General features: G+C 38.9%; 1 protein-coding gene and 1 pseudogene across 1 annotated transcript; one reads left to right on the forward strand and one right to left on the reverse strand.

The window, feature by feature from the left end:
* Positions 1-64: 64 nt before the first annotated feature.
* LOC126602745 (protein LAZ1 homolog 2-like) lies at positions 65-15,023 on the reverse strand (annotated as a pseudogene).
* A 5,490-nt stretch (positions 15,024-20,513) lies between these two features.
* LOC126601092 (uncharacterized) lies at positions 20,514-22,525 on the forward strand. Its single transcript, XM_050267761.1, has 4 exons — positions 20,514-20,859; positions 20,946-21,076; positions 21,144-21,219; positions 21,303-22,525. The coding sequence occupies exons 1-4, from the start codon at positions 20,613-20,615 to the stop codon at positions 22,460-22,462; spliced, it is 1,614 nt and encodes a 537-aa protein (XP_050123718.1). The 5' UTR covers positions 20,514-20,612; the 3' UTR covers positions 22,463-22,525.
* Positions 22,526-27,104: the final 4,579 nt, after the last annotated feature.

The raw sequence follows: 27,104 nt of genomic DNA on the forward strand, positions 1-27,104 counted from the left end.
ACTTAGATTTCGATCTCCGGAAGTTTCTTCCGTAGTAAAAAAAATGTAATATGGTACAAGAATGTCCCAAATAAACATTCGAATCTGCTCGCTTTCTCATTATTTCCATGAAAAATTTAATCACAGTGACTATATTTTTTCAATGCAAGCAGAAAGAGAGTACTTTCCTACAGGTCGATATGAGTTTCTCTGACAAAATTTCCAACTTGTTCCTCAACTTCTACTTCTGAGTCCACTGTTCTGTCATGGAAAGTCTCCTGGATCTTCGTCGCGCCCTTCTTGACCCCCTTCACAACAGACTACAGAACATCCACTGGATGATTATCGATAGGGAATAAACTTACACGCTGACTGCCATCAACAACAATGTCCTGAACACTCTCAGTGACACTTCTTCCAGGCGCTTCAACCTTAGTCTGTTTTCTTTCGAGCATAGCTGGGGCGTCACCTTCCTCCAACTTCACTTCTGCCTTGGGTGTTGCAGTGGTGATTTTCACATACCCGTACGCCGAAATGTAATGATATGGTTCGGTTGAAAAGGCAAACACATGAGCCGCTGCAATTGCCATCTACCAATTACACAGATACAAAACTGCATTATCTATAGGAGTAAACAAAATTAAAATGAAGCTTTGTGGCCATTGTGGAGCCAAAAATAATCAAGAAGAATATAGAGACGACATGTGGATTTTTGGGTTAAAAGGATAAAATTACCCTCGAGGCACACCGGAACTCCCACGCGCAAGCAGGGGACAATCACGACTCAATCAAGGTCAAAAGTGATCAAAATAGGTATTTATTCAAAACCTATTTCATTCATCTTCATCAAATCCTCCCTACAAGGTAACCCTCAATTATTCATTCAAATTAGGATTAATTACCTAAATTAATTGATTAATTTCCTAATTAATTAATTATTTTTCTAATTAATTTCCTAATTGATTGCAAGATATTATTTTGACATAATATCTTGCAATTACACCCAAAAACCACCATAAGTGGTCGGATCCCTTTTCTCCAAATAGGGGCCGGCCACACCTCTCTTGCAAAATTCTCCAAATTTCCCTAAACACTTTTCCCTCAAATTCTAATTTTGGCATCGGAGGTTCTTTGACGCGTGTGAGGCTCTTGGCCTTGACCTAAGGTGTTAATTGTTTTGCAGGTGCAATTTCGTCCAAGAAGAAGAAGGCAAAAATTTACATCTACAAATTGGTGCTTTCATTGAGAGTCTTGATTCACATGCTCGAAAAAAGACTTTCGCATTCAAGGTTATTCGTTTTTTTTTTCATTTGTAGAATTTTCGTACATTCTTATTCTTGGAATTTTTATTTATAAAAATTCTTTGATAAAATGTAAAAGAAAAGTACAATGACTAGAAACTCAGAAACCACAACGAACGAAACTTCCTCTGCTCAAGGATTTGGACCACGGCCATGAGGCTCAACGCGACGGCAAGTGGATCGGCACCACCCCTACTGGGCATCACCGTAGCAGCCACAGTGGCAACCCTCGATGAGGCCCAAGCCCACGGTGAAGGAGATACCTTGCAGCCGCAAGCCCAGGCCCATGCCACCTTGCAGTAGCGAGCCTAGGCCCGCGACACAAGAGAGTCCAGCTCGACCTAGCATAAAGAGGCCCAAGTCGCAGCCGTAACTGCCAAGGCAGTAGCCCAAACCTTACGGCCCCAAGGCCATCACGAGCCTAATCCACTCCAAGGTCGAGCCCAAGTCCAGAGGGCCCAAGCCGCGACATTTCAAGCTTCAAGGGCCTAAGCCCAAGATGAGCTGACCTGAGCCACAACCTAGCGCGAGCCTAGCGCACATCTGAGCCGAGCTCAGACCCAACTCCCACACGTGCCGCACATGGAGTAGCCCACTCCCATGGTGTCCCAAGTAGCCTAAATTGGTCCAAGACCAGTTCAACAGTCTCGGCTCTAAATTTTTGGGCTGACGATTGAACCAGGGGTATTTTCACCACATTTCTCCACAGATTTGACATTTCTTAACTCAAATCTCGCATATGGATCTACCACACTTCCGCTACTCAAGGAAATGCGTTCCTTCCAAGCTCTTTTAACCCAAATGAAGAACAACACTTGTCTCGACAAGTCATAGAGTTGATGAGCACCCTCGCACAGCAAACGACCTTGGTGAATCAGCTCTTACAGTGCACCGAGATGTAACGTGCCCAGGACGAGGTGTCTCGAAGTAGGACAAGGACAGGCGAAGAACCTCTCCAACAACGTCCTAGCAAGCAACCAATCGACCAGTCATGAATCGAGTGTTCTGGCAGTGTACACTCACGACTAGGCCCCCGAGATAGCGTATACTCATGTCCTAGCGCATGGAGGAGCATGCACTCTCGATTAGGCCCACAAACGAGCGTCCATTCATGGTTGAGACCACACTCTTATGATCAACATGGACAACCTTCTAGGCGAAGTGTTCATTCACGGCTAGGCCCACAAGGAGCATCATCCACCTCATATCGGAGTAGGCAGCACGACGGACGGAGATGAGCAGTCACTTAATCTGGCTTAATTTCAAATGGCAACCTGCTAGGAATGAATCACATACACCGCAACCGTAGCATAAACGAGCAGAGCATGTAGAAGAGTAGCCTAGACTAGTAGGTCAAGACGGGGGGCAACCGAGAGCTTTGTTACCCCCAACAAAGGTAAATTCAGTAAGAGGTAGAAAAACTCTTAAACGAACGATTACGTAATTTCCAACGTAACGAGGTCGTCGATGAAGCATTACGACGGGGCATGACCAACATAAGCATGTTACCTTTTATGGACAAGATCGAGCTAACAAAGCCTCTACGCAAGTTTAGCATGCCACATTTCACATCTTTCAAAGGAGATGGAGATCTAGAGAGGCACTTGAAGCACTACTAAAGCGCGATGGTTCTTTATCGGAACAACAATGCCCTTATGTGCAAGATATTCGCCACCACTTTACAAGGCGAAGCGTAAGATTGGTTTCGCACCCTACCGCCACGATCCATCTGGAGCTTTGATGATCTTTCCTTGGTTTTCACCAAAGAATACTTATTCTACCGCTCGATCAAGAAAAAGTCTGATCATTTGTTCAATGTGAAGAAGAATCCAAAGGAGTCGCTCCACGACTACGTGAAGAGGTTCAAAGCAGAGAAGGTGAGGATGGTCAGATGCGATGACTCGATAGCAAGTGCAGCCTTCCAAAAATGACTTTCAGCAGATCACCCGTTGTTTGGAGAATTGATTATGAAAGAAGATCTAACTCTGGCAAAATTTTTCACTCTGGCAGAGAAGCATGCACTTTGGGATGAGGCTAGACGAGCAAACAAGGCGCCCGAGCAGCCTAAAAAAGAGTTGGCAGTGGCTCAAAAGAATGAGGATGGGAAACAGTACAACAAAAGCAGGCAGAAGGCTAAGCATATGGACTGACCCGCAACCAAAGAAAGTCTGACGACTAAGAACTACTCTAAGTTCTCAATCTCGATCACCAAATCCTTCATGACATTAAGAGCGAACCATGGTTCAAACTGTCGAAGCAATCAAAGGGAAATACTTCCAAGTCGGACCATACCAAGTACTGTGCATTCCACCGTGGTCTCGGTCACACAACTGACGACTGCTACACTTGGAAGAATTACCTAGAGAAGCTCATGAAATAAGGTAAGGTCGACAGATACTTGGACAAGCCAGCTGCGCAGCCTAGAAAGAACACGAATGCCGACAAAGAACCCCCAACAAGACAATCCAGATTAACGGCATCTTCGTCTATGAGCACTTGGGGGCCACCAACAATTCGAAGAAACGGAAGATCTAGCAAACTCTTTTAGTTTCGCAAATCCAAGCAGTCGACACCCAACCTAGACCCATTGTTGGTTTCACCGAGCAGGATGCTGAAGGCATCGACTTTCCGCACAACGACGCGATGGTGGTATTTGTCCAATTGGCCCATGCCATAGTCAACAGAATGATGGTTGACAATGGAAGTGCAATCAACCTACTTCAACTCTCAGTAATTCAAAAGATGGGCCTGGAAAGCACAATCATACCCCGAGCGAAGGTACTCACAGAATTCAACGGACACACCTGGACTGCCATCGGCCACATCACACTTAATGTGAAAACACAGTCAGTTGTCTCAAAGCAGAAGTTCACAATAGTAAGCGACTTGTCTCTCTACAATGGGATTCTATGGAGACCTTGGCTGATAAAGCTAGATGTCATCACTTCCGTCAATTATCAAAAAATCTGATTCCGTATCCCAGGAGGAGGAGTTGAAAAAATCAAGTCTGACCAAGCCGCATCTCAACGATGCACTATGCAAGTATTGAAGGAATAAAAGAATAAAACTTTTACCCCCGTAGAGGCTATCGAGGTCCAAATGGACGATGAAGGTACCAAATAGCAATTACAGCAAGCAAATCAAGAAAATGGTGTCCAAACCAACGCGCTAACAGACAAAATAGGATGGAAACCTGAAAATGATGCTGAACACATCATTCTTGATCCCCAACAGCCGGAAAAGACTACTAGTATCGGTTCACGTCTGACCTCGAAGGAAAATGAAGAACTTACAGTTTTCTTTAAGGAAAATCATGAAATCTTCGCTTGGTCACCTTCCGACATGCCTGACATCGACCCTAAGATAGCTTGCCACAAGCTACACGTCAACCCCGCTGCCAAACTGATGATCCAAAAAAGAAGGCATTTTACACCTGAACGAGTGACGATTATAGAAGCAGAAATTGACAAGCTACTAGAGGCCAGATTCATATAAGAGGTAGCACACTCAGCATGGCTTGCTAATGTCGTGCTGGTGAAAAAGAAAGAAAAAGGCAAGTGGAGAGTTTGTGTAGACTATACTAACCTCAACAAAGCATGCCCAAATGATCGTTATCCACTTCCCCGAATCGATCAATTAGTAGATTCGACTTTTGGGAACCAGCTGCTCAATTTCTTGGATGCTTACTCCAGCTATAACCAAATAGCCATGTACGAGCCTGACAAGGAGAAAACAACGTTTGATATCGAGTGAGGCACCTACTGCTACAAGGTCATGCCCTTTGGCCTCAAGAACACGAGAACCACCTACCAAAGGTTAGTAAACATGATGTTTAAGAAGCAAATTGGAGTAACCATGGAGGTCATGTTGACGACATCATGGTCAAGGGCAAGCAGTGATCAGACCACATCGGTAACTTAGCGGAAACTTTCGACATCCATAGAAAGTACAAGATGAAGTTCAATCCCGCCAAATGCACATTTGGAGTATCTTCAAGCAGATTCTTAAGGTACCTAGCAACCTAACGAGGAATCGAAACACATCCCAAGCAAATTCGAGCGATCTTATAGATGAAATCTCCAACTGCCTTGAAAAAGATCTAAAGCTTGACCGGACGAGCAGCCATCTTCAACCTCTTTCTCTTGCGGTCCACTGATTGATGCAAGCCATTTTTCAAAGCCATTAAGAAGGCACAACGAGACAAATGGGATGATGAGTGCGAAAGAGCTTTCAAAGACCTAAGGAAGTATCTCACATCATCTCCCTTACTATCCAAGCCAGAAGCAGCAGAGGATTTATACATCTACTTGACAGTTTCAGAAGTAGCAATGAGCTATACCTTTATATGAGAACAGCTAGGGGCCCAACTGCCAGTATTCTACACTTCTAAAGCTCTTCTTCATGTGGAAACTAGATATCCAAAGATCGACAAATTAATTTTGGCACTAGTTGTTGCGGCTCGGAAGTTCAAACCGTACTTTCAAGCTCACATAGTCATTGTCATGACTCAATATCCTCTACGGTCAATCCTACATGGTTCATATGTTTCTCAACGAGTGATGAAATGGGCTATGGAACTTGACTAATACGGTTTAGTTTTCTGACCTCGTACGGTGATAAAGGCCCAAGCCTTGGCGAACTTTATAGAGGAATTCACGCTTAGCCTAGGCAACACAACAGAGCGGCCCAATGATGCCCCAAAGGTAGCCGAACATATCTTAGTCACGCTTGCTCTACCCGATGGAGACTTTTGGCATTTACATGTCAACAACACATCCAACTGCAAAGGTTCGGGAGCAAGCGTGGTCCTTGTTACCCCATACAATTTAATGCTCAAGCAGGCAATCACTCTAGGCTTCAAAGCATCTAACAACGAAGCGGAGTACGAAGCCTTACTAGCAGGCCTCAGAATGGCGAAAGATTTAATGATGAAAAAGCTCGCAATTCATTTCGATTCCCAGTTAATCACTAGTTAGAGGGGAGTACATAGCAAAACATCTAAGGATGACGTAATACCTAGAGAAGGTACGTAAGCAACTTGAGGCATTTCTGACTTACACTCTTACACAAGTTTCGTAAGCAGACAACGCTCACGTAGACACGCTAGCCAGCCTAGGCTCCGCCCTCGACCACCAACTCAAACGCTCTATTCTGATGAAGTATCTAGATAAGCAAGCACATAGGCGGAGCCGGCAGCCGAAGTGTCACAGGTTAGTACAACTCCCAACTGGCAAAGTTCTATTATAAACTACCTGATCAATGGCACACTCCCCACGGAAAAGTTAGAGTATAGAAAGCTCCAAATAAAGGCAGCACGTTATTACATGTAGAACGACATTCTCATTTGAAGATCCAATATTGGACCACATCTCCGTTTCCTAGTGCCTCCTGACGACCTAAAGGTTCTATGATCAATCCACGAAGGCATTTATGAAAATCACTTCGGAGGCTGATCCTTAGCGCAGAAGGCTCTTAATGCAGGTTACTACTGGCCTACCATACATCAAGACGCTAAGAAGTTAGTACAAAAGTGCGACCGCTGCCAACGCTACAAGCCGATACCCGTACTGCCTGCCAGCGAGTTACATCAGCAAATGAGTCATTAGCCATTCATGCAATGGGCAATCGACTTGGTAGGGCCAATGTTGCCCACTACTTGGGGCAGAGGCATGATGATCGTGGCAACTGATTACTTTACCAAATGGGTAAAAGCAGAGCCCACGACAACCACGACTCAGGCAGACATAGAGTGCTTCATATGGAAGAACACTATTTGCCGATTTGGCATCCCTCAATCCATCGTCACTGATAACGACCGTAATTCATGGGCAAAGATTTGGCAAAGTTCTTCCAAACGTATGGTATCAAGCAGCACATGTCCACACTGAGATATCCCTAAGGCAATGGGCAGGCCAAAGCATCCAACAAGGCGATTCTCGACTGCCTCAAGAAATCCCTCCCTGGAAAGAAGGGAAAGTGGCCAAACGAACTCCCCGGATGTCTATAGGCGTATCGCACCACCAAAAGATGAGCAACCGGTGAGACTCTTTTCTCTTTAGCATTTTGGCTCAGAAGCAATCATTCATCCCAATGTCATCGTGCCAAGTATCAGCACTCTACTGCCAAGCATTAAGCAGAACAGTAAGAAGATGGTCACAAGCTTAGATCTGGCAGATGAGAAGAACGAGCAGACCATCACCCACATCGCAGCCTACCAGCAGCAGCTCCTCTCCAGCTACAACAAAAGGGCCAAGATCCGACAATTCCAACCCGGAGATCTAGTCCTAAGAAAAGCCTTCATCACTACCTGTATGGAAGGCTAAAAAAATATGGATCCCATATGAGAAGGTCCGTACAAGATCAACATAGTAGGCGGTAAGGGTAATTACACCATCGCCACCATGAACAACAAAGAGATCAAAAAGCAGTGGAACGCCTACAATATGAAGAAGTACCATGTATAACGTCCCACTACATCAAAGCCCGAATAACTCAAGCAGCTTAACGAGCACCACCTCGCGAGCCAAAGATTATCCAGTTGATATGCAGTCTCTACTTTACAGATAAGTTTTCGTTCATTTCACTCGTTTTTCAATGAGGAATTCAGAAGTAATTTACAACTTGGCTCGACTACATGTCTACAACAACTGATCACTCTTGCACTTCAAAAGAAGATCACGCCCTTCTTAGGGATTCATCGCAGGAATTGCACCCCCATCGATAGACCAACCATGCTTTCTAGTGCGAGAAGGTAACCAATTACCCGACACCCACATGGGTCTGCTCTCCAAAGCGGGAAGATAAACTTAACACTCCAAATAATTAGACGTGGATAAGTCGGGCTGCCGTAATATAACTAGATGCACAATGGCTTGTGCCGGAATTCCTAGAAATAACCACAATGCTCTTTTTCAAGGCTTAGCTAACTGAAGGATTTTGGATCTCTAAGCCTAATCCGCGGGGAACCGGGCCCGAGAAATGAATGAGGCATATAACACAATACGCCCTATGAACGGTTGCCCTGGAACCCAATAGCTGTTACTGAGTGCACTACGGCTTGCCCTTCGAGCAGTCAGTCACGCTAAACTTATACAACTGCACATTTCTGTGAGAGGTTAAACAAGTTAGCACGTATATATAAAGCTTCATCCATTGCCGACATGCTACGCAGTTGATGTGCTTCATTTCTGCCAAAGCGCGGAACGATCTACACCAAGTCCTAAAGTGTTGTAATACTTGTTACGTAACCTACGAAATTAGAGAAAGCCAAGGTTAACAGCCTAGTGGTTATGCGGACTTGTCTACTTCTGTAAGTAAGGTGTCCTGCTGCCGATCCTATGGCTAACAACTTTGCAAAGTTCTACACCAACTCATACGGCTGCACAGTCTACGCGGGCCTGTTTTCTTATAGAAAAGTAGCACGCATGTCACTGGTTTATAAAGTCTAAAAGGTTAGGGCATGAACAAAAGAAGTGAAGATGGAGAAAAGTGAAGGAAGTAAGTTTATTAAATTTTCTAGCAAAATTGATAGACAACTAGCAAAGACCGAATGAGTTCAAGCAAAGCAAAAGCAACAAGGAAAACAAAGAAAATCTTAAAAACTACATAGAAAACTACTCATCCACAGCTTGTACGTTCCACAACTACTCGGTCACCACACCATCATCAGCCATGGCACCATCCGGTGCTTCAACCCCGGCTGCTCCAGCCTGAGCATCAGCTTCTCTGACTATTTCACCAATAAAAACCTCGAAAGTAAATGAGAGCAAGTCTTCCAGAGAAATAGATAAGGTCTCAAAGTCTTTACCAAAAAACTCAAAGTTAGACGGTCGCCCAAAGAGATTGTCTATATAACCCAACTTGTAGAAATCAGCTTGACTCTGAGCAAGCGAAGCCTCAAACCCAGTTTTCTCATCCTTCAACTACTCATTCTCCTTGATCAGACTAGCACGGACGCGCTACAGCTCTTCCACTTCCTTCTTCAGACTGTCGTTGATCTTCAAAACACCCTGGAGTTCTAACACTTGAAGTTTAAGCCTATCAACGACCTTCTTGAAGTGGATCACTTGGTTATAAGCAGCGATCAGTTCTTTATCCTTTACGTAAGTAGCAGAGCGGGGCTCAGAGATGGCACGCTCAAGGTCTTAAATCTAAGGTATGTAACACCCGATCTCCTTTTCTGCACTTTCATACTTAACTTGGATAACATCAAGCTTAGTGTTCAAATCTACGATCTTTTGGCGAGCGGTCTCAAGCTGCAGAGAAGTAGAGGCAGAGATATTAGACTCTTTCAAAGCAGCAAGCTCAGATTCTAACTTTTTGACTTTCTCAGCCAAAGAGTAAGCTCTGGCTGCCACAGTCCTTGCCACCTCCTTAGCAGCTTTAATGTCCTTTTGATCAAGGAAAATAGACTCAGCTGCTAGAATCACCGTTTTCTGCATCATAGACAACAAAGCAATCATCCTATACTTGGTCGTATGCTTCGCAAAGGAACTTGGGCCAACAACCCTTTTAACGTCATCAATAAACTTGGCATACATATCCATATCCTCAAGCAGATATGGTCTTAAAAGCACACAAATCTCAGCAACTTCCCTAGAAACACACTTGGTAGATTTCTTACAACTGCCGCACGAGTAGCCTTCTTCATTTCAGTAGACGAATCGGTCTTATCAGTAGAGGGATCAGGTTTTGGCGCTACTCTAGCAAGCCAAGGCACCTTGTCACTCTTCATAGTGGCAAGCCTCTCCAAAAATGAACCAGACTTAGCCCCAGACTGAATTTCAGCACTAGGGACACGTCAGAACTTCTACGCTGAGCGATCCTATCAGCAATCGAACTAGTCACCTTTGGAACGGCATTCATCACTGGCACGGATGTAGCAGCCTTATCATTCTCACCCTTAGAAGAAGTCAAGTTAATCACAAGCCTGAGGGCAGCTAACGAACCCTTGCGAGCAGCAGAAGAAGTCTTTGGCTTTTCCTCAGCCGACATCTTTTAAGCAGGCGGGGAAGGTCTTTTTCCCACCTTCATTTGCAGCAAGCTTCACAACGGTGATCGAGCGAGCCAACGCCTCAACCTTGATTCGCTTTATCTTCTCTCTTAGGGGCAGCCCACTTTTCTCCTAGCGAATAAGACTAAGCAGCCAATGCCACTCACGGTACTCGGAATGGATACCTAAAGTAACATGCACTTTCTTCATGTCTAGAGAAGTCTTAGGAGTTGAGCCAAATTTCGAATCTACAAGAACAGAGTAAGACAATTAAAAAGTCAGAAATCAGCTTAGCGAAAGTACAAAGCAACCGATGGACTAAGCAGCCTACTTACCAGAGATGAAAATCGTCAGAACACGCAACTCAGGGGAAGAATCAAACTCTCATTCTCCACTTATCTCTAAAGTCTCTTTGGCCTAGTCATGATCTCCCTTGCTTGAATGGTCAAATAGCCTATAGCGAGATCACAGCTGCCCAACTTCCTCGATGTGGCCTATGTCAAAAAAGTACCAAAATTGGTTGACGGTTAGATCTAAGTCAAAGAATTGGCTTAGATTGAGGAATCTCACCATCACGAGGACTGCATTCAGAAAACATTGAGTCAAGGAACATCTCATGGAGCAAAGCACTTCTTGGAAGAAACACGGTATATGAAAAGTAAACCCCAACACAAAGTAGTAAGGGTGAAACTTGATGGCTCTCCGAGCTCCATTGCACGGCTCACAGCTGCTACCATCCTTGACACACTTCACACGTACTCCCAATGGAATAATGTGCCTATATGCCTCAAGGAAGTCTCTAAACAAGTCATCAGAGCTAATTTTGAAGTGAGCATCCTTGAAGTAGCCAACCTTACTCAAAGACCCGCCTTAACGATACAATGGAAGCACACCATCATCATTCGTGTGGCTCGAGGAAGACATGCTTGAAGAAATTCTACAAAGACGCAAGGAAACTTCATTAGACGACAACACAAACAAAAACAAAAACAAAAACAAAACAAAAAAGGATAGGAAGACACAACACAGCAAGCCCCACGACCCAACAAGGCTATCGGCCTCTCTTTATTTTCCCTCAGGCACGGGCCTGAGCCCAGCCAAAAAAATAAAAAATAAATAGATAAAAAGGGAAAGAAAGCTCGTGTATCTTTAGCCTATCACCAATTTGGCCCACGCCAAACCCAGACCACGGCTCCCAACCCAAGCCAACTCTCGGCTCGAATCGAGATGATGCCGCGCCAAGACCACAAAGCTACCCCACGACAGTCACTTTCTCTACTTTCTCGACCCCCGTCGAGCCAAACTTCAAGCCCCGAGACTCCCAAAAATTATGAAAACAAGGAAAATTAATTTTTTTCTTACCTTGGTGTGGCGTGAAGACGAAGAAAGCAACGAAAGACGGTCCTTTGCACGAGCAAGTGTAGAAGATTGCTAGGGGAGGGGGAACAAATCTCATCTAGCTCTCTCTTGTAGGGTAGAATAAATTGCTCTCTGAAGTTGATTTAATAATCTACTTAAGGTAAACTTAAATAGACTTTAAAAGTAATTTATTTCCCTTTCCTAGATTGATCTAATTTCATATTAAAGAAGGAATCTACATCAAAATAGGAAGAATCCTATGTTTCCTAAAGCAAGAAGATTTCTACACCTGCTGCCATTTCCTGCGAGCAGCCCAACAGGTGTGCAGGCATTTGTGAAGCCAAAAATAATCAAGAAGAATATAGAGACGACATATGGATTTTTGGGTTAAAAAGACAAAATTACCCTCGAGGCACATCGGAACTCCCACGCACAAGCAGCGGACAATCATAACTCAATCAAGGTCAAAAGTGATCAAAATAGGGATTTATTCAAAACCTATTTCATCCATCCTCATCAAATCCTCCCCACAAGGTAACCCACAATTATTCATTCAAATTGGGATTAATTACCTAAATTAATTGATTAATTTCCTAATTAATTTTCTAATTGATTGCGATATATTATTTTGACATAATATCTTGCAATTACACCCCAAAACCACCATAAGTGACCGGACCCCTTTTCTCCAAATAAGGGTCAGCTACACCCCTATAAATAGCTTCCATTTCCCCAAAAAACCTAATTTGAACTCTCTTGCAAAATTCTTCAAATTTCTCTAAACACTTTTCCCTCAAATTCTAACTTCGGCATCAGAGGTTTCTTCGGCCAAAGCCCTCCCCCCATTCATCGTGGACGCGTGAGGCTCTTGGCCTTGACCTAAGGTGTTAATTGTTTTGCAAGTGCAATTTTGTCCAAGAAGAAAAAGACGGAAATTTGCATCCACAGCCATCATTGGTAAGGAAAAACAAAGTTGCCAGAGCAAAAGAAGCAACATACTTCGTTACAAATCACGTAATTCTGCAAGCCGCTTTGTAGTTTATCCTCCCTGGGAAGAACACGAATGCACAGAATAGCACGATGCCCACACCTTGCCACCAAAAATCTAATGAACTTTGGGACTGGCCTTATCGGTTCCAGTCTTTTGTGCGTTACATTGTAGAATTGCGCAAGGCAGTACAATGCCCACGTCTGGCTGAAGTTCAGTACAACAGCCATGTAAGGATACCTGCAGAGAAGTTAGGGTTACAATGTGAAGTGGGAGATGCATCTATACCCGTGCATCAAAGCATCCATGAAGAACGCCAGAGCAATATGCCATATTTGTATGAATTACAAACCCGTAATACCACTTGAATTCTGCGTCGCCATATACACCAAAGAGCCCCCATACTAATGCTAAGAATGCACAAACTGTCTTCAGAATCGTCTGGACATACCAGGAACGTATTAAAGTCAACAAAGTTAAACTAAATTTACTGGGGAAAAAAAGTAGTGACTTACATGTTGTGCAAGGCAAATGTTTCCCAAGAACCGATGGTCGCAAGAAGAAGTTGCGAAGAGACCAATGTGGCACGGTGCGATTCTCATCTGCCCTTTCCATCAATGGTTTGTTGAGCAGTTTTTCCGACTGGTTTTCAAGTAGTTCTATAACTTCTCTTTCACCTCTTACATAATAACCATCAAGAGAGATTAAGAAAATTATAACATCGTCAAATATTATTGATTACTTAATGGAATTTACAGAGAACATTTTACGATTTTAAGGAATATCTACTAATTAATAAAACCCTCTTTATCAACCAAAAGAGAATGAAAAGACAAATTAGTTTCTATCACAAAAAAAAAAAGATGGGCAATAATGTAATTTCATAGGTCTAAATTTTACTGTTTTTTATTGAAACCTCACCTACATGTGATGTTAAAATACCTCCAATATTTAAAAAAAAATATACAAAAAAAAATAATTTTAAAACCAAAAACAATAACCTCCCACGTTCTCCCTCTCTCCCTCTCTCCTTCTCATTTTCTAAAAAAATGTGTTCATACACACAAAGTATGTAGGCAAAAGCTAGTTACTATTAACAAAGCTTTGAAAACACCAAAGTTTTTTGGGGCAAAAGAAAAACAAAGAGCAAATAACTGTTTATTAGTATTTGTCTACCCACTTTGTGTGTATGAACATATTTTTTTAGAAAATGAGAAGAAGAGAGGGAGAGAGAGAGAGAGAGAGAGAAAGTGGGGGGGGGAGTGGGAGGTTTTTTTTTTTTTTTTTTTTAATATTGGAGGTATTTTAATATCACTTGTAGGTGGGGCTTCAATAAAAAACAATAAAATTTGGACCTGTGAAATGTGTGTATGAAGTTATGAACACATTTTTTTAGAAAATGAGTAGGATAGAGGGGGAGAGAGAGAGAGAGAGAGAGAGAGAGAGAATGTGGGGGGGGGGGGAGTGGGAGGTTTTTTTTCTTGGTTTTTTTTTTAATATTGAAGATATTTTAACATCACCTATAGGTGATGCTTCAATAAAAAAAGTAAAATTTGAACATATAAAATTACATTATTGCCTATATTTTTTTTTTTTTGTGTTAAAAGACTAAGTAATCTTTTCATCTTATTTTGATTGACAAAGAGAATTTCATTAATTAATAGAGATAACATTACAACTGAGACAAAGATACACACACTATCCGAAACTCTGCCCGCATCAAGAGAAAATACTTACCAACAGTACTCCATGTAACAGGAGCACTATTGTGTAACCTACATCAGATACGACATCGGTTACCTTGTCTGTCTTCCTAGATACAATGGTTGTTCTTACAAATGTACAAGAAATACACGTTCATATTTGCTAACACACACCCCAATTATACTTGTACGTACAAATACGACGGTAAAACTGGTGCGATTGTACCAAAGCAGATACAAGTAGTGATATATATATATATATATATATATATATATATATATATATATATATATGTTTCTGAAATCAAGGCAGAAATTAACAAGTGAATTACCAGAGACAAGCAACCAAGCAGCTCCCGAGGGAATACAAGGCAAATGCTTCAAGTTTCTTACAATGTCACAGGCAAGAGAAAAGGTTGGGGTTCCACAAGGATAAAATCTTTACAAGTCAAACTAGAAAATAAATGCCGATGTTGGATGACCGGAGTCATTAAAACAAAAAACACAACAGAAAATCTGTGTCCTAAAATATTTTGTTTTTCTTCCTCTTTTCTCTTTCCCCATGAACCAAATGGGAAATGCAATGCTCCATGGGCTTTTGCTGTCAGCAATGACTTCGCTGTATGTTCCTCCATCAACTCCTTCCTCACCAACTCTTTCTCTTTCCCGTCAGCCCGTCGGTTGGAACCTGTAACTTCCATTTCCATACCCTCATTAGTCGTTGCTTATTCCTCGAGCTTCTAAAATTTGATGTTTAATCCCACCTGGTTGATAATAAAAACAAAATACTAATTCCATAGGCACCGGAAAAAGTTAACGTAACAAGAAAGAGACACATGAGAGGAGAGCAACAGTGGTTAACTGCGTTTGAGTTTGAATTCGCAGACAAAAATGGGGGAGTGGGTCGATTTTTGAATCACCAAAACTAAAACTGACCAATACTTTTTCGTTCGGTTCGGTTTGTTTGTTTTAGTTCGGTTTTTTTCAACTTCAGTTCGGTGTTTGATTTTTCGAATCCACCACTAGAGTTTTGATTTAATTTGAAAATTGTGGCACAAATAATATTTTGTAACAATAGGTAAATTACTTTTCTACTTAGCAATCTTTTTCAAATTTGGGTTTATTTGAATGTTTAGAATTATGTGGGTTTTTATCTAAAAAACATGAGTTGCAAGAATTTATTGTTAGGTTTTGAACTTACACATATCATGATAAGGATACCTAAACGTGGGTTTAAACCAATTAGGAGTCATGGCCATGTCAATAACTGATCTCCTAGAATTAAGGGATATGGGACATGATAAGGATGCCTGCATTACTCCACGTCAAAGGAAACTGATGGCTGCAGTTCATAGCAGTTGCTATCCAATCATCATGATCACAGATTTAAATATCGATATTATCGGCGATATTTCGCCGATAATATCGATTTTTCGGAACATGGATATTTAAACTGGTTTCCGTGGGGGTTTCGGCCAAATATCGCGATATTATCGATATTATCGATAATATCGCGATATTTTGGAAATATCGAGAAATGTCGGCAAACGCGGCAATCGGACTCCGATATCGGACGCCGGAGATGTGTGCCTGTTCCCGAGCCCATTTCGTCCCAAAAACCTTGCAAAAACACGAATTTTAACTTAAATTTCACATATAAGCCTCAAATTTCACGCATGCATCAAAGATTCAACACATCTAAGTTAGGGTTTCAATGGAATCTTACCTGAGAGACGACTGAGCCATGTTCCACTTCGCCAGACCCACGATCAACGGCAGCGAAGGATCGAGAGAGTGGGAGAAGGGGGAGATCTGTGTGTGTGTGGGTCGAATGGATCGAGGGCAGACCTCAGAGAAGAAGAGAGAAGGATCGAGAAGGGGGAGATCTGTGTATGTGTGGGTCGAAAGGCGAAGGGGGAGAAGAGAGGTCATGCGCCTCAGAGAAGAAGAGAGAAGGATGGAGATATGTGTGTGGGTGTGTGTGGGTCGAATGGAGAAGGGGGAGAAGAGAGGTCCGGCGCGACTCAGAGAAGATGAGAGAAGGATCGAGAATGAGAGAGAGAGAGAGAGAGTGCGGTATGCGTATGTGATATGTGTGCGTGTGTTATGTGCGTGTGTGATGGCACGTCTGTGTGCGTGTGTGCCTCTGTGATTGAGTGACCCATCTGACTCACCTCATGAATTATTCAATCACTTTTTACATTTGTAGACAATGGACAACGAATAATAGCATGTCTGTGTGTGTGCCTCTGTGGTTGATTGACCCCATCTGACTCACCTCACTAATTTTTCAATCACTTTTTACAATTGCAGACAATGGACAACGAATATTAGAACTTTAATAATGAAACCGTGTATCACTGTGAGTCTGTGATATGCTTTCACAGGCAAAACCATGTTCCACTCTCTGTTATATACTTATATTCCCTCAGAGGATGTGCAAAACCTTATGAGAGTTGGAGTATCAGAGGCATTCCCTCAGAGCAATTTCGTTTATTCTTCTTCCCTTACCATTTTCAAAGTCATTCCAGATCCATTCCAAAGCTTGAACACAAAGGGTTCCATATTTAAGGTAAGTTTACAAATTTATATTTATATTATTGTAATGTATACAACAACAAATAAATTTGTATGGACTCGTATGTTAATTTTTTTAACTAATTAATACTTGCATGTTAATTTTTGTAGGTAATTAAGTAATGTTAACAATTACATGTTAATTTTTTTTAAGTAATTAAGTAATGTTGTATAATTATTCCCTAGGATTATTTTAATATGTTTAATGTTATTTATTATTTTATTTCCCTTACCATTTTCAAAGCCATTCCAGATCTATTCCAAAGCTTGAACACAAAGGGTTCCATATTTAAGGTAAGTTTACAAACTTATATTTATATTATTGTAATTTATACAATAACAAATAAATTGGATTATTGTTAAATTGGATTATTAATCATTAAATTGGATTATTCATTAAATTGGCTTACTATCAAATTGGACTATTCATTAAATTGGATTATTATTAAATTGGATTATTATCAAATTGGATTATTATTCATCACTATGTTTTATATTAGGATTAATTTTTTTTCAATTTGGATTATTATTCATTAATATTAGGTTTTTTATTATTCATTAATATTAAGTTAAGACCAAAAAAATAAAATAAAAAATAAAATAGAACATGGGGATCTCAGTTGCATGTTTGTGAATTTAATATGAAATATATTAGTTAGCCTGGTCGGAGGTTAGATTAGAAAGCATGTGTACAACTTTTTATTAAGCCCTTCCTAACTTATATTTATATTATTGTTATTCTCAAATTGGATTATTCATTAAATTGGATTATTATTCATCACTATGTTTTATATTAGGATTATTTTTTTATCAATTTGGATTATTATTCATTAATATTAGGTTTTTTATTATTCTCAAATTGGATTATTCATTAAATTGGATTATTATCAAATTGGATTATTCATTAAATTAGATTATTATTCATCACTATGTTTTATATTAGGATTATTTTTTTTATCAAATTGGATTATTATTCATTAATATTAGGTTTTTTATTATTATCAAATTGGATTATTATTCATCACTATGTTTTATATTAGGATTAATTTTTTTTCAATTTGGATTATTATTCATTAATATTAGGTTTTTTATTATTCATTAATATTAAGTTAAGACCAAAAAAATAAAATAAAAAATAAAATAGAACATGGGGATCTCAGTTGCATGTTTGTGAATTTAATATGAAATATATTAGTTAGCCTGGTCGGAGGTTAGATTAGAAAGCATGTGTACAACTTTTTATTAAGCCCTTCCTAACTTATATTTATATTATTGTTATTCTCAAATTGGATTATTATTCATCACTATGTTTTATATTAGGATTATTTTTTTTATCAATTTGGATTATTATTCATTAATATTAGGTTTTTTATTATTCTCAAATTGGATTATTCATTAAATTGGATTATTATCAAATTGGATTATTCATTAAATTAGATTATTATTCATCACTATGTTTTATATTAGGATTATTTTTTTTATCAAATTGGATTATTATTCATTAATATTAGGTTTTTTATTATTATCAAATTGGATTATTATTCATCACTATGTTTTATATTAGGATTAATTTTTTTTCAATTTGGATTATTATTCATTAATATTAAGTTTTTTATTATTCATTAATATTAAGTTAAGACCAAAAAAATAAAATAAAAAATAAAATAGAACATGGGGATCTCAGTTGCATGTTTGTGAATTTAATATGAAATATATTAGTTAGCCTGGTCGGAGGTTAGATTAGAAAGCATGTGTACAACTTTTTATTAAGCCCTTCCTAACTTATATTTATATTATTGTTATTCTCAAATTGGATTATTCATTAAATTGGATTATTATTCATCACTATGTTTTATATTAGGATTATTTTTTTTATCAATTTGGATTATTATTCATTAATATTAGGTTTTTTATTATTCTCAAATTGGATTATTCATTAAATTGGATTATTATCAAATTGGATTATTCATTAAATTAGATTATTATTCATCACTGTGTTTTATATTAGGATTTTTTTTTATCAAATTGGATTATTATTCATTAATATTAGGTTTTTTATTATTATCAAATTGGATTATTATTCATCACTATGTTTTATATTAGGATTATTTTTTTATCAATTTGGATTATTATTCATTAATATTAGGTTTTTTTATTATTATCAAATTGGATTATTCATTAAATTGGATTATTATCAAATTGGATTATTCATTAAATTGGATTATTATCAAATTGGATTATTATTCATCAGTGATTATTTTTTTATCAAATTGGATTATTATTCATTAATATTAGGTTTTATCAAATTAAATGTAGGTACGTTTAAGATGTCTAGTGGAGCTAGTAAACGTGATCCAGCTTGGGAACATGGCGACCCAATAGACGGAAACAAACATGGCACAATTTGCAAATATTGTGGTCGGGTAATGAAGAGTGGTGGAGTGACACGACTTAAGCACCATCTTAGTGGATTAGATCCAGCAAAAAATGTCCAACGATGCGATAATGTCCCCCCATAAGTGAAAGCATTCATCAGCACATTATTAAAAAATAAAAAACAGCAGAAGGAAAAGATGACACAAGGAATGGAAAATATTCGAGCTGGGCTACGGGGAGAAGTCTATGGCCAAGCGGTTGACAGTGATGATGATGACGATGAGGACAAATGTGATGATGACATGGGACCTGAAGAACGACGCAGTTTGAAACAAGCATTACGTGCCTCCAAACAGTCAGCATGGGAAAGAGAACACCTTCATAAAATTCCTAATAGGGGACAAGGTTCCGGGACAAGTGGTGGTGCACAAATGAGACGGGGAGGCAGTCTTAGAGAATCACAACCAACACCACCAATAGCCCCAAGTTTATATAAGTCATCCAACGCACGTCAAAAGAGTGTTTGGAGTTATTTCAAGGGAGGTAATGTGAAGGAGGGAATGGGGCGTCTAATTAGCAAGTTCTTTATCTATGAAAATGTCCCTGCTGCGAAGGCTTCATCACATCATTTCAAAAATATGGTAGTGGGATGTCAACAGGCCGGTGTTGGAGTACAACCTCCCACTCCCTATGAGATAAGAAACAAATATTTGGATATAGAGTATAAAGACATTGGCGAGTATGTTAACAAGTTGAGGTCAAAGTGGGAAACTAATGGTTGCACAATCATGTGTGACGGATGGACCGGCCCGACCAGATTATCTATCATCAACTTCATGGTATATTCCAAGGGCAAGACAATTTTTTTGAAGTCTGTTGATGCTTCAGACCATATAAAGAATTACAAGTATATTTACAAATTATTGAGGGATGTAATCATGGAGGTGGGAGAGCATAATGTTGTCCAAGTCGTGACCGACAACGGTTCTGCATTTGTCAAAGCTGGAAAAAAGTTAATGAAGCATCATAATGTGTTTTGGACATCATGTGCAGCACATTGTATTGATCTTATGTTTGAGGCAATAGGGAAGAGAGAGAATGTTGCTACTGTGGTCAAAAGAGCTAGAACGATCACTAATTATATTTACAATCACGGTTGGTTGTTGGCAAAGATGCGTGAATTTTGCAGAGGAGAAATTATTCGTCCAGCTACCACTCGATTCGCCACCAAGTATATTGCATTAAACAGCCTACTCAAGAAGAAAGCAGGGTTGAAGCAACTATTCACTAGTGACGATTGGGCCAACCACAATTTCAGCCGCTCAAATACAGGTCGTATGGTGGAAAGTATAGTGCTTGATCATGCTTTTTGGAGTCAAACAGAACATGTGTGTCAAGTGTTTGAACCTCTTTACAAAGTTTTACGGATCGTTGACACAGAAGTGTATCCTACTATGGGGGCTGTATATGAGTTGATGCGTGTAGTGAAGGATGAATTGGAAAGAAAACATGGTGCAAGGTGGGTCGTAAAAATAATTGAAGACCGATGGTATAAAACATTATACCACGATTTGCATGCAGCAGGTATAAATTATGTCATAATTTGCAATTCATTTCTTTAGTTGCATAAGTATTATTTATCTTATTAGAGTATGTGTTTCTTTGAACAGCATATTATTTGAATCCCCGATACCAATATAGACCCGGTGTTGGAGATGATGGTAACCTTATACGTGCTGTACATAATGTATACTCTAAATTAGACCCTGCATCACCAGCAGTTGGCCAATTTGGAAATGAGGTACACAATTACTTAAATTATAATAATTACTTTGTTGGATTAAACTAACACAATTTATTGTATTCAGCTAACATGGTTTAAAGATGCAAGAAGAACATTTGGAGAACCAACATCAGTTGCTGCTCGAACAAATATGTCTCCTAGTGAGTATAAACATATTTCACTATAAGTTTATAATAGAATTTGTTGGAGTTATTAGGCTTATCAACATTATTTTTCATTGTAGCTGAATGGTGGATCATGTATGGGACCGATGCACCAACTGTGAGAAAGTTAGCAATAAAAGTATTATCACAAACAGCTTCCTCATCTGCTTGTGAAAGAAATTGGAGCACATTTGCACTCATACACACAAAGCAAAGAAATAAGTTGGCTCATAGTAGCTTGGAAAAATTAGTTTATTGCTACTACAACATGAAGCTTCAAATTCGAGATAAGGAAGCAGAAATCGATCATGTCGACCGTGGTGACCCACTAGATGTGTTTGATATTGTTGGTGAAGATGATGATACGGAGGGTAACCAACTTTTTCAATGGATTAGACCTCTTCATTTAGATGATGATGAAGGCAACCCCGCTCCCAGAGTTGCTGAAGAAGCACGTAATGAAGGGATAAATGTAGAAAGAGTATTAGAGGAGGAGGTGGGATCTAGCAGCGCTGACTCTTTCGAAGAACTTTTGCACCCAATACCAAGCAACACTGGAATTCCACCTTTTTCCAATCCTACACAACCACAACATCGTGCTGATACTAATGATAGCTCTAGTACAAGATCAGGAGACTCACCTATCACCGGAGGTGGGAATGATGAAGGACATAGTGGAGCTGGAGGTAGTGGAGCTGGAAGTAGTGGTGGTGGATATGGAAACTATTATGGACCACCACCTCCCGGATATATGAGCCCCTTCACTGGTGAGGCAAACTTCACGCATGCAACACAGGATGATGACCATGGCAGTAGGCGGGCAGGACCAGGAATTGGTGCCATAGGGAAGGACTATACTCGCAGAGAAAGAGGCAAAGGGATTTTGTCAAGTCAAGAAGATGACTCGTTATCTAGAACTTCAAACTCTGTTGGATTGGGAAGTAGTAACTATGGTTATACTCATAATCAACCATTTCCCTACCCTTCATATCCCATTCCTGTTGGGATGGAATCGAGCGACTCATGGAAACAATCCCAGCCTCAATCTTCAAATGATTTTTCTTATGGACAACCTCAACCAATCTCGGATCCATATGGGTGGCATATTAACAATTACATGCAAAACTATTTTGGGGATTTATCATTTGATAACTACTCTTCACAATACACTCATTCTACACATAGAGATGATGAAGATAGTGACAAATTTGAACCTCATAGGAACTCTATGTGGTACTAAAGTGTAAAATATTGTACTAATTCATTATATATAAATGATTATGGTGTGTTTAGACTTCTTTCACTAATTACTACATATTTTCTACACTCATAATGTTTGTCAGATCGCTATATAATCAACTTGATAATGTTAAATCCATCATGCAATGCATTTCCTTCCAATTTTTTGTGATAAACTAATAGATAATTGACTAAATAAACATCCTACAAAGTTTCAATAAAAATTTCCAAGTTTTTCTTACAATTTCCGTGGTTTCCATGTAATTTTTATCGATATTGATATTTTACCGATATTTCCATCAATATTTCCGTGTTTTCGGACTACCGATATTTCCGATATCACCGATATTTTCTTCCTTGATCATGATAGATGGAAGTTGGAGAAGTTCAGTTCAATATAATAAAGGATTCCCTGCTCACAAAGAACACGTTCTGTAATCAGGGTTCTATCACCATTGGAACATAAGGTCTTGAGTGAGTAGAAGAATTCTTATGCGTTACCAGTAAACACATCATGCACCAGATCTATCAGTTGGTGTTGCTGCTGTCTTTGTTGCTGGACAGATGGGTTCTCAGGTATAGGCGATCTCTTTTTAATGCCAACTCTTGTAAATGTTATATGTAAGATATGTTGTTTGTGATCCTTGTTGAAGACTAACCATTTATAGTTCCTACATTTGGTATCAGAGCAAGGTTAGTCTACTTGGATTCAAACTTAATTATCTTAACATTTATACCTATATGATTTACTGGAAATATTTGCTGTACGGGGAAGAAAATTGCCTCAACCTAGCCCCTAATGTTAGCATCGGTGATTGTTGCCTTGATTCATGACAACATCTAATTCCCTACTTCATGGCTGCCTTGGTTAATGATAGTTTCATTTGTTATTTTGAGGCATTTATTTATGACTATTTTGATTTCTTGGTTCATGGTTACCTCGATATCTTGTTGCCTAATTTCTAATTGCAAGTTCCTGTAATGTTTCTTGATTGTTTATATATGCAAGAACAAGTAAAAAGATGATTAGATCACCAAACTTGTGAAAGTCAATCTCTGCTTAGAGAACCTGCATGTGGCGTTCATCTTGGTTGAAAAGACACAGAATTAGGCAAATTCTACAAAGAAGGGAAATTTTGAGTGGTTTGTTTTTGTGCTATGTTGCATGCTCGTAAATTTTTCTCTTCATAAGCATGCGTTTTTTATTTCACTTTTCTTCCTTGATCTCCTTGGGTGCATGCAAGTAAAGTTGAAAATAAACTATTTTCATGCACCGGTTGATGGTGTGTAAATGAACATTGCGAGAATGTATGGTAAAATTATACTGCAGTGTGTGTGCTATCTGCTGCTGTAATTCTTCTGGTAAAGTTTCCTCGTTAAACAACAGATTGAGTGCATGCTCTGGGACATGACGAATCAAATGATGTTTTTCATTAGTTTATTAGTATGATTATATCCCATTTATTTAAAAATGGAAGATGAAGTGGCTTTATGATCTGCATATGCAATGTGTTTGGCTGCAGTGAGAATGCAGTTTTCATCTATTTCTGTTGTGATCAATATAATGATCCGTATATTGTTGGAACTATATCACTTTGAGTTTTATCTTTTCTGCTACTATACTAACAGTTTGGTTTGCAGTAAATGTCAAGAATATTGTTCGATTACAGTAAAGGAAGAATGTTTGTGGTTTAAAACTCAAGAAATGTTCACATTCTTTTCCAAAGAAGGGGATGTATAAATTATTGGTAGTTTTAATCAGTGTATGGCATCATGTAGATCAGGCCATATTCTTGTCCAAAGACTTGTAATAATTGCATGATAAGATCCTTGAATGATGGCTATACAATGAACGTCAATGGCAGTTTATATCTCTTGCCCAAAGGTGTGATATAAATATGCATTTAACAATCACTAATGATTGTTTCAAGTTTTCCATGTCTTCTTAAGATAGTCCTTACAGTTTTCCAGATGATTTCAACTGGCGTATCAGGATAGATTTAAGGACTGGGAATCTTCACGTTTTGAGATTGTGCCGCTGCTGTGTTATGCGGGCAGAAGCAGATGCTGAGGTATCATTCTAATGCCTTCATTCTTTCCCATGTGTGCTGTCAGAAGCATTCCCATGTGGTTACTGTTAAAGTGTAACCTTCAGACTTCTTTCCCATGTTTGTTACACAAATCTTTCCCATGCGTGCTGTCAGAAGACAGCAGATGGTGCTACTGCATGTGTGCTACCATATACTTGATATAATTGCATGAAAAGATCCTATAATGGTGGGTGTACAATAAAGAATGAATGGTTGCTTATAGTTTTAACTAAAGGTATGTTATAAGCATGCATCTCAACGATTTTTCCATGTCTTCTTCAGTGAATACCTCGACTATGAACTTGTGATAAGAAATCCTAATGCTTTATGCATGTATAAAATTCGTGTGATGATTGCTACAGTTTTTTCTATAGCATGATTAATTCTGATGCCATATGTTGTTGCCAAAGTTTTATTCACCGCAGGAAAAGGAATATATGGTTTGGAGATTAAAACATTGTAAACTTTGTGCTTTTATCATTCTATAATTGGTAGTCATGCAAATGATGATCGATATCTGATTGAAATCTGGGATATGATTGAAATCAGTTTCTTGATATCTAAGTATGTATTGGCAATAGCCATTGGTGTAGATTGTAGCTTAGTAACTTTATGTTGAACTTGAATATGGCTGGTAGGTTGCAAGGTTGAACCTGATACATGTGAAAATAATCTATAATTAGATTTTACTTGTGTAGAAAATTGGTTTTTCATTTGACGTTTGGATGATTTCTACAATCAAATTGAAATGCTAAAGTTTTATGCTGGTTTTCAACACTAATAATCTCTATACTTGAACAAATGTTTGAATAAATCTTCATCAAAGTGGGAATTATTAGAAAATTTTGTTCAAGGGATTCTTAATTGAATTTTATGAGTGACAGTTCATTGCATAAGACCAATCTTTCAAAAGAAAGAAATAGTGAATGGCTTGAACTGTGATATAGTGTGTAGTATTTTATAAAAGTTTTAAGTCAACTTTGTTCCCTTGTCCAAAGACATGATTTGAGTTGTAACTTGAAATTTTTGTGAAATAGCTATGCAAATAAGGATGCATGATTAAGATTGCATAACTAATATTTTATGTCTCTTGCCCAAAGGTGTTACATAAATTGCATGTCATGGTTATTCACTCAATGACTAGTTTATCTGCATAAGGTAGAATTGAGGCTTGGTTGGAAGCATTAGGCAAACTCATTGGAGTTTGATAAAGGATCGAATATGATTGTATCATATTTGATGTTGTTTCATATATATATGCAGTGTTTGAAATGATGAATTACTAATCAAACCGAGGTTTAATGAGCTGGTTATTGTAAAAGGCTTATCATTGGAGCCAAACAAAGGCTTGACAATGATGTTTGGTTTGATCAGTGGGAGTGTAAATAATAGACATGTTAAATATGTCTATTTGCTCTGTTAATATCATGCATGAGTAGTTTTGGGGGTTGTGATTTCAGAGTGTTAGTACAAATTATGAAGTACTAATTTTCTGGGGTTCAACTTTTGAAGCTATTCATGGCAGATATGAGTTGTTGTATGGTTGACATGACTTAAGTGATCACATAAGGGATTGGTTTAATACGTTGGACAAGGAACATGATAAGTGGAAGTTCAAAAGTGGGAGAATGTTAGGTTTTGAACTTACACATATCATGATAAGGATACCTAAACGTGGGTTTAAACCAATTAGGAGTCATGGCCATGTCAATAACTGATCTCCTAGAATTAAGGGATATGGGACATGATAAGGATGCCTGCATTACTCCACGTCAAAGGAAACTGATGGCTGCAGTTCATAGCAGTTGCTATCCAATCATCATGATAGATGGAAGTTGGAGAAGTTCAGTTCAATATAATAAAGGATTCCCTGCTCACAAAGAACACGTTCTGTAATCAGGGTTCTATCACCATTGGAACATAAGGTCTTGAGTGAGTAGAAGAATTCTTATGCGTTACCAGTAAACACATCCTGCACCAGATCTATCAGTTGGTGTTGCTGCTGTCTTTGTTGCTGGACAGATGGGTTCTCAGGTATAGGCGATCTCTTTTTAATGCCAACTCTTGTAAATGTTATATGTAAGATATGTTGTTTGTGATCCTTGTTGAAGACTAACCATTTATAGTTCCTACATTTATATCTAAAGAACCTTAAATAATATTTTATTATGTAACATGAAAAAACATAAAAATAAATAAATAAATAAATAAAAACTCAGTACAAGTTCTCAATTCTCCAAAGAATAACGTATTTCTTGGTTTTCGCTGTCATGCTGTTTAATGTGTTTATAAATTGTTGCCAACAATTCATGTGTGTAAGCTTTCGCTTCGCAGTGCTGAAGCTGAGGACTCCTGAAAGGCTCTTGTAGTTTGCATACACACCAAATTAACTGCCTGCAAGTGTCTCTGTGCATTATGCAATATTCTCTTCTGTTGTAAACTTCAACTATATTGTATTGTACATACCAAGCAGCCGGAAAAAACACCTCTTGCATTCTGTAATCTGAATATTATTTTTCTTAAAACTGAAAATATGAGTACACCCTATGGAAT

The sequence above is a fragment of the Malus sylvestris genome, chromosome 15 (assembly GCF_916048215.2).
Source record: "Malus sylvestris chromosome 15, drMalSylv7.2, whole genome shotgun sequence".
In the NCBI taxonomy this organism is placed as follows: Eukaryota; Viridiplantae; Streptophyta; class Magnoliopsida; order Rosales; family Rosaceae; genus Malus; species Malus sylvestris.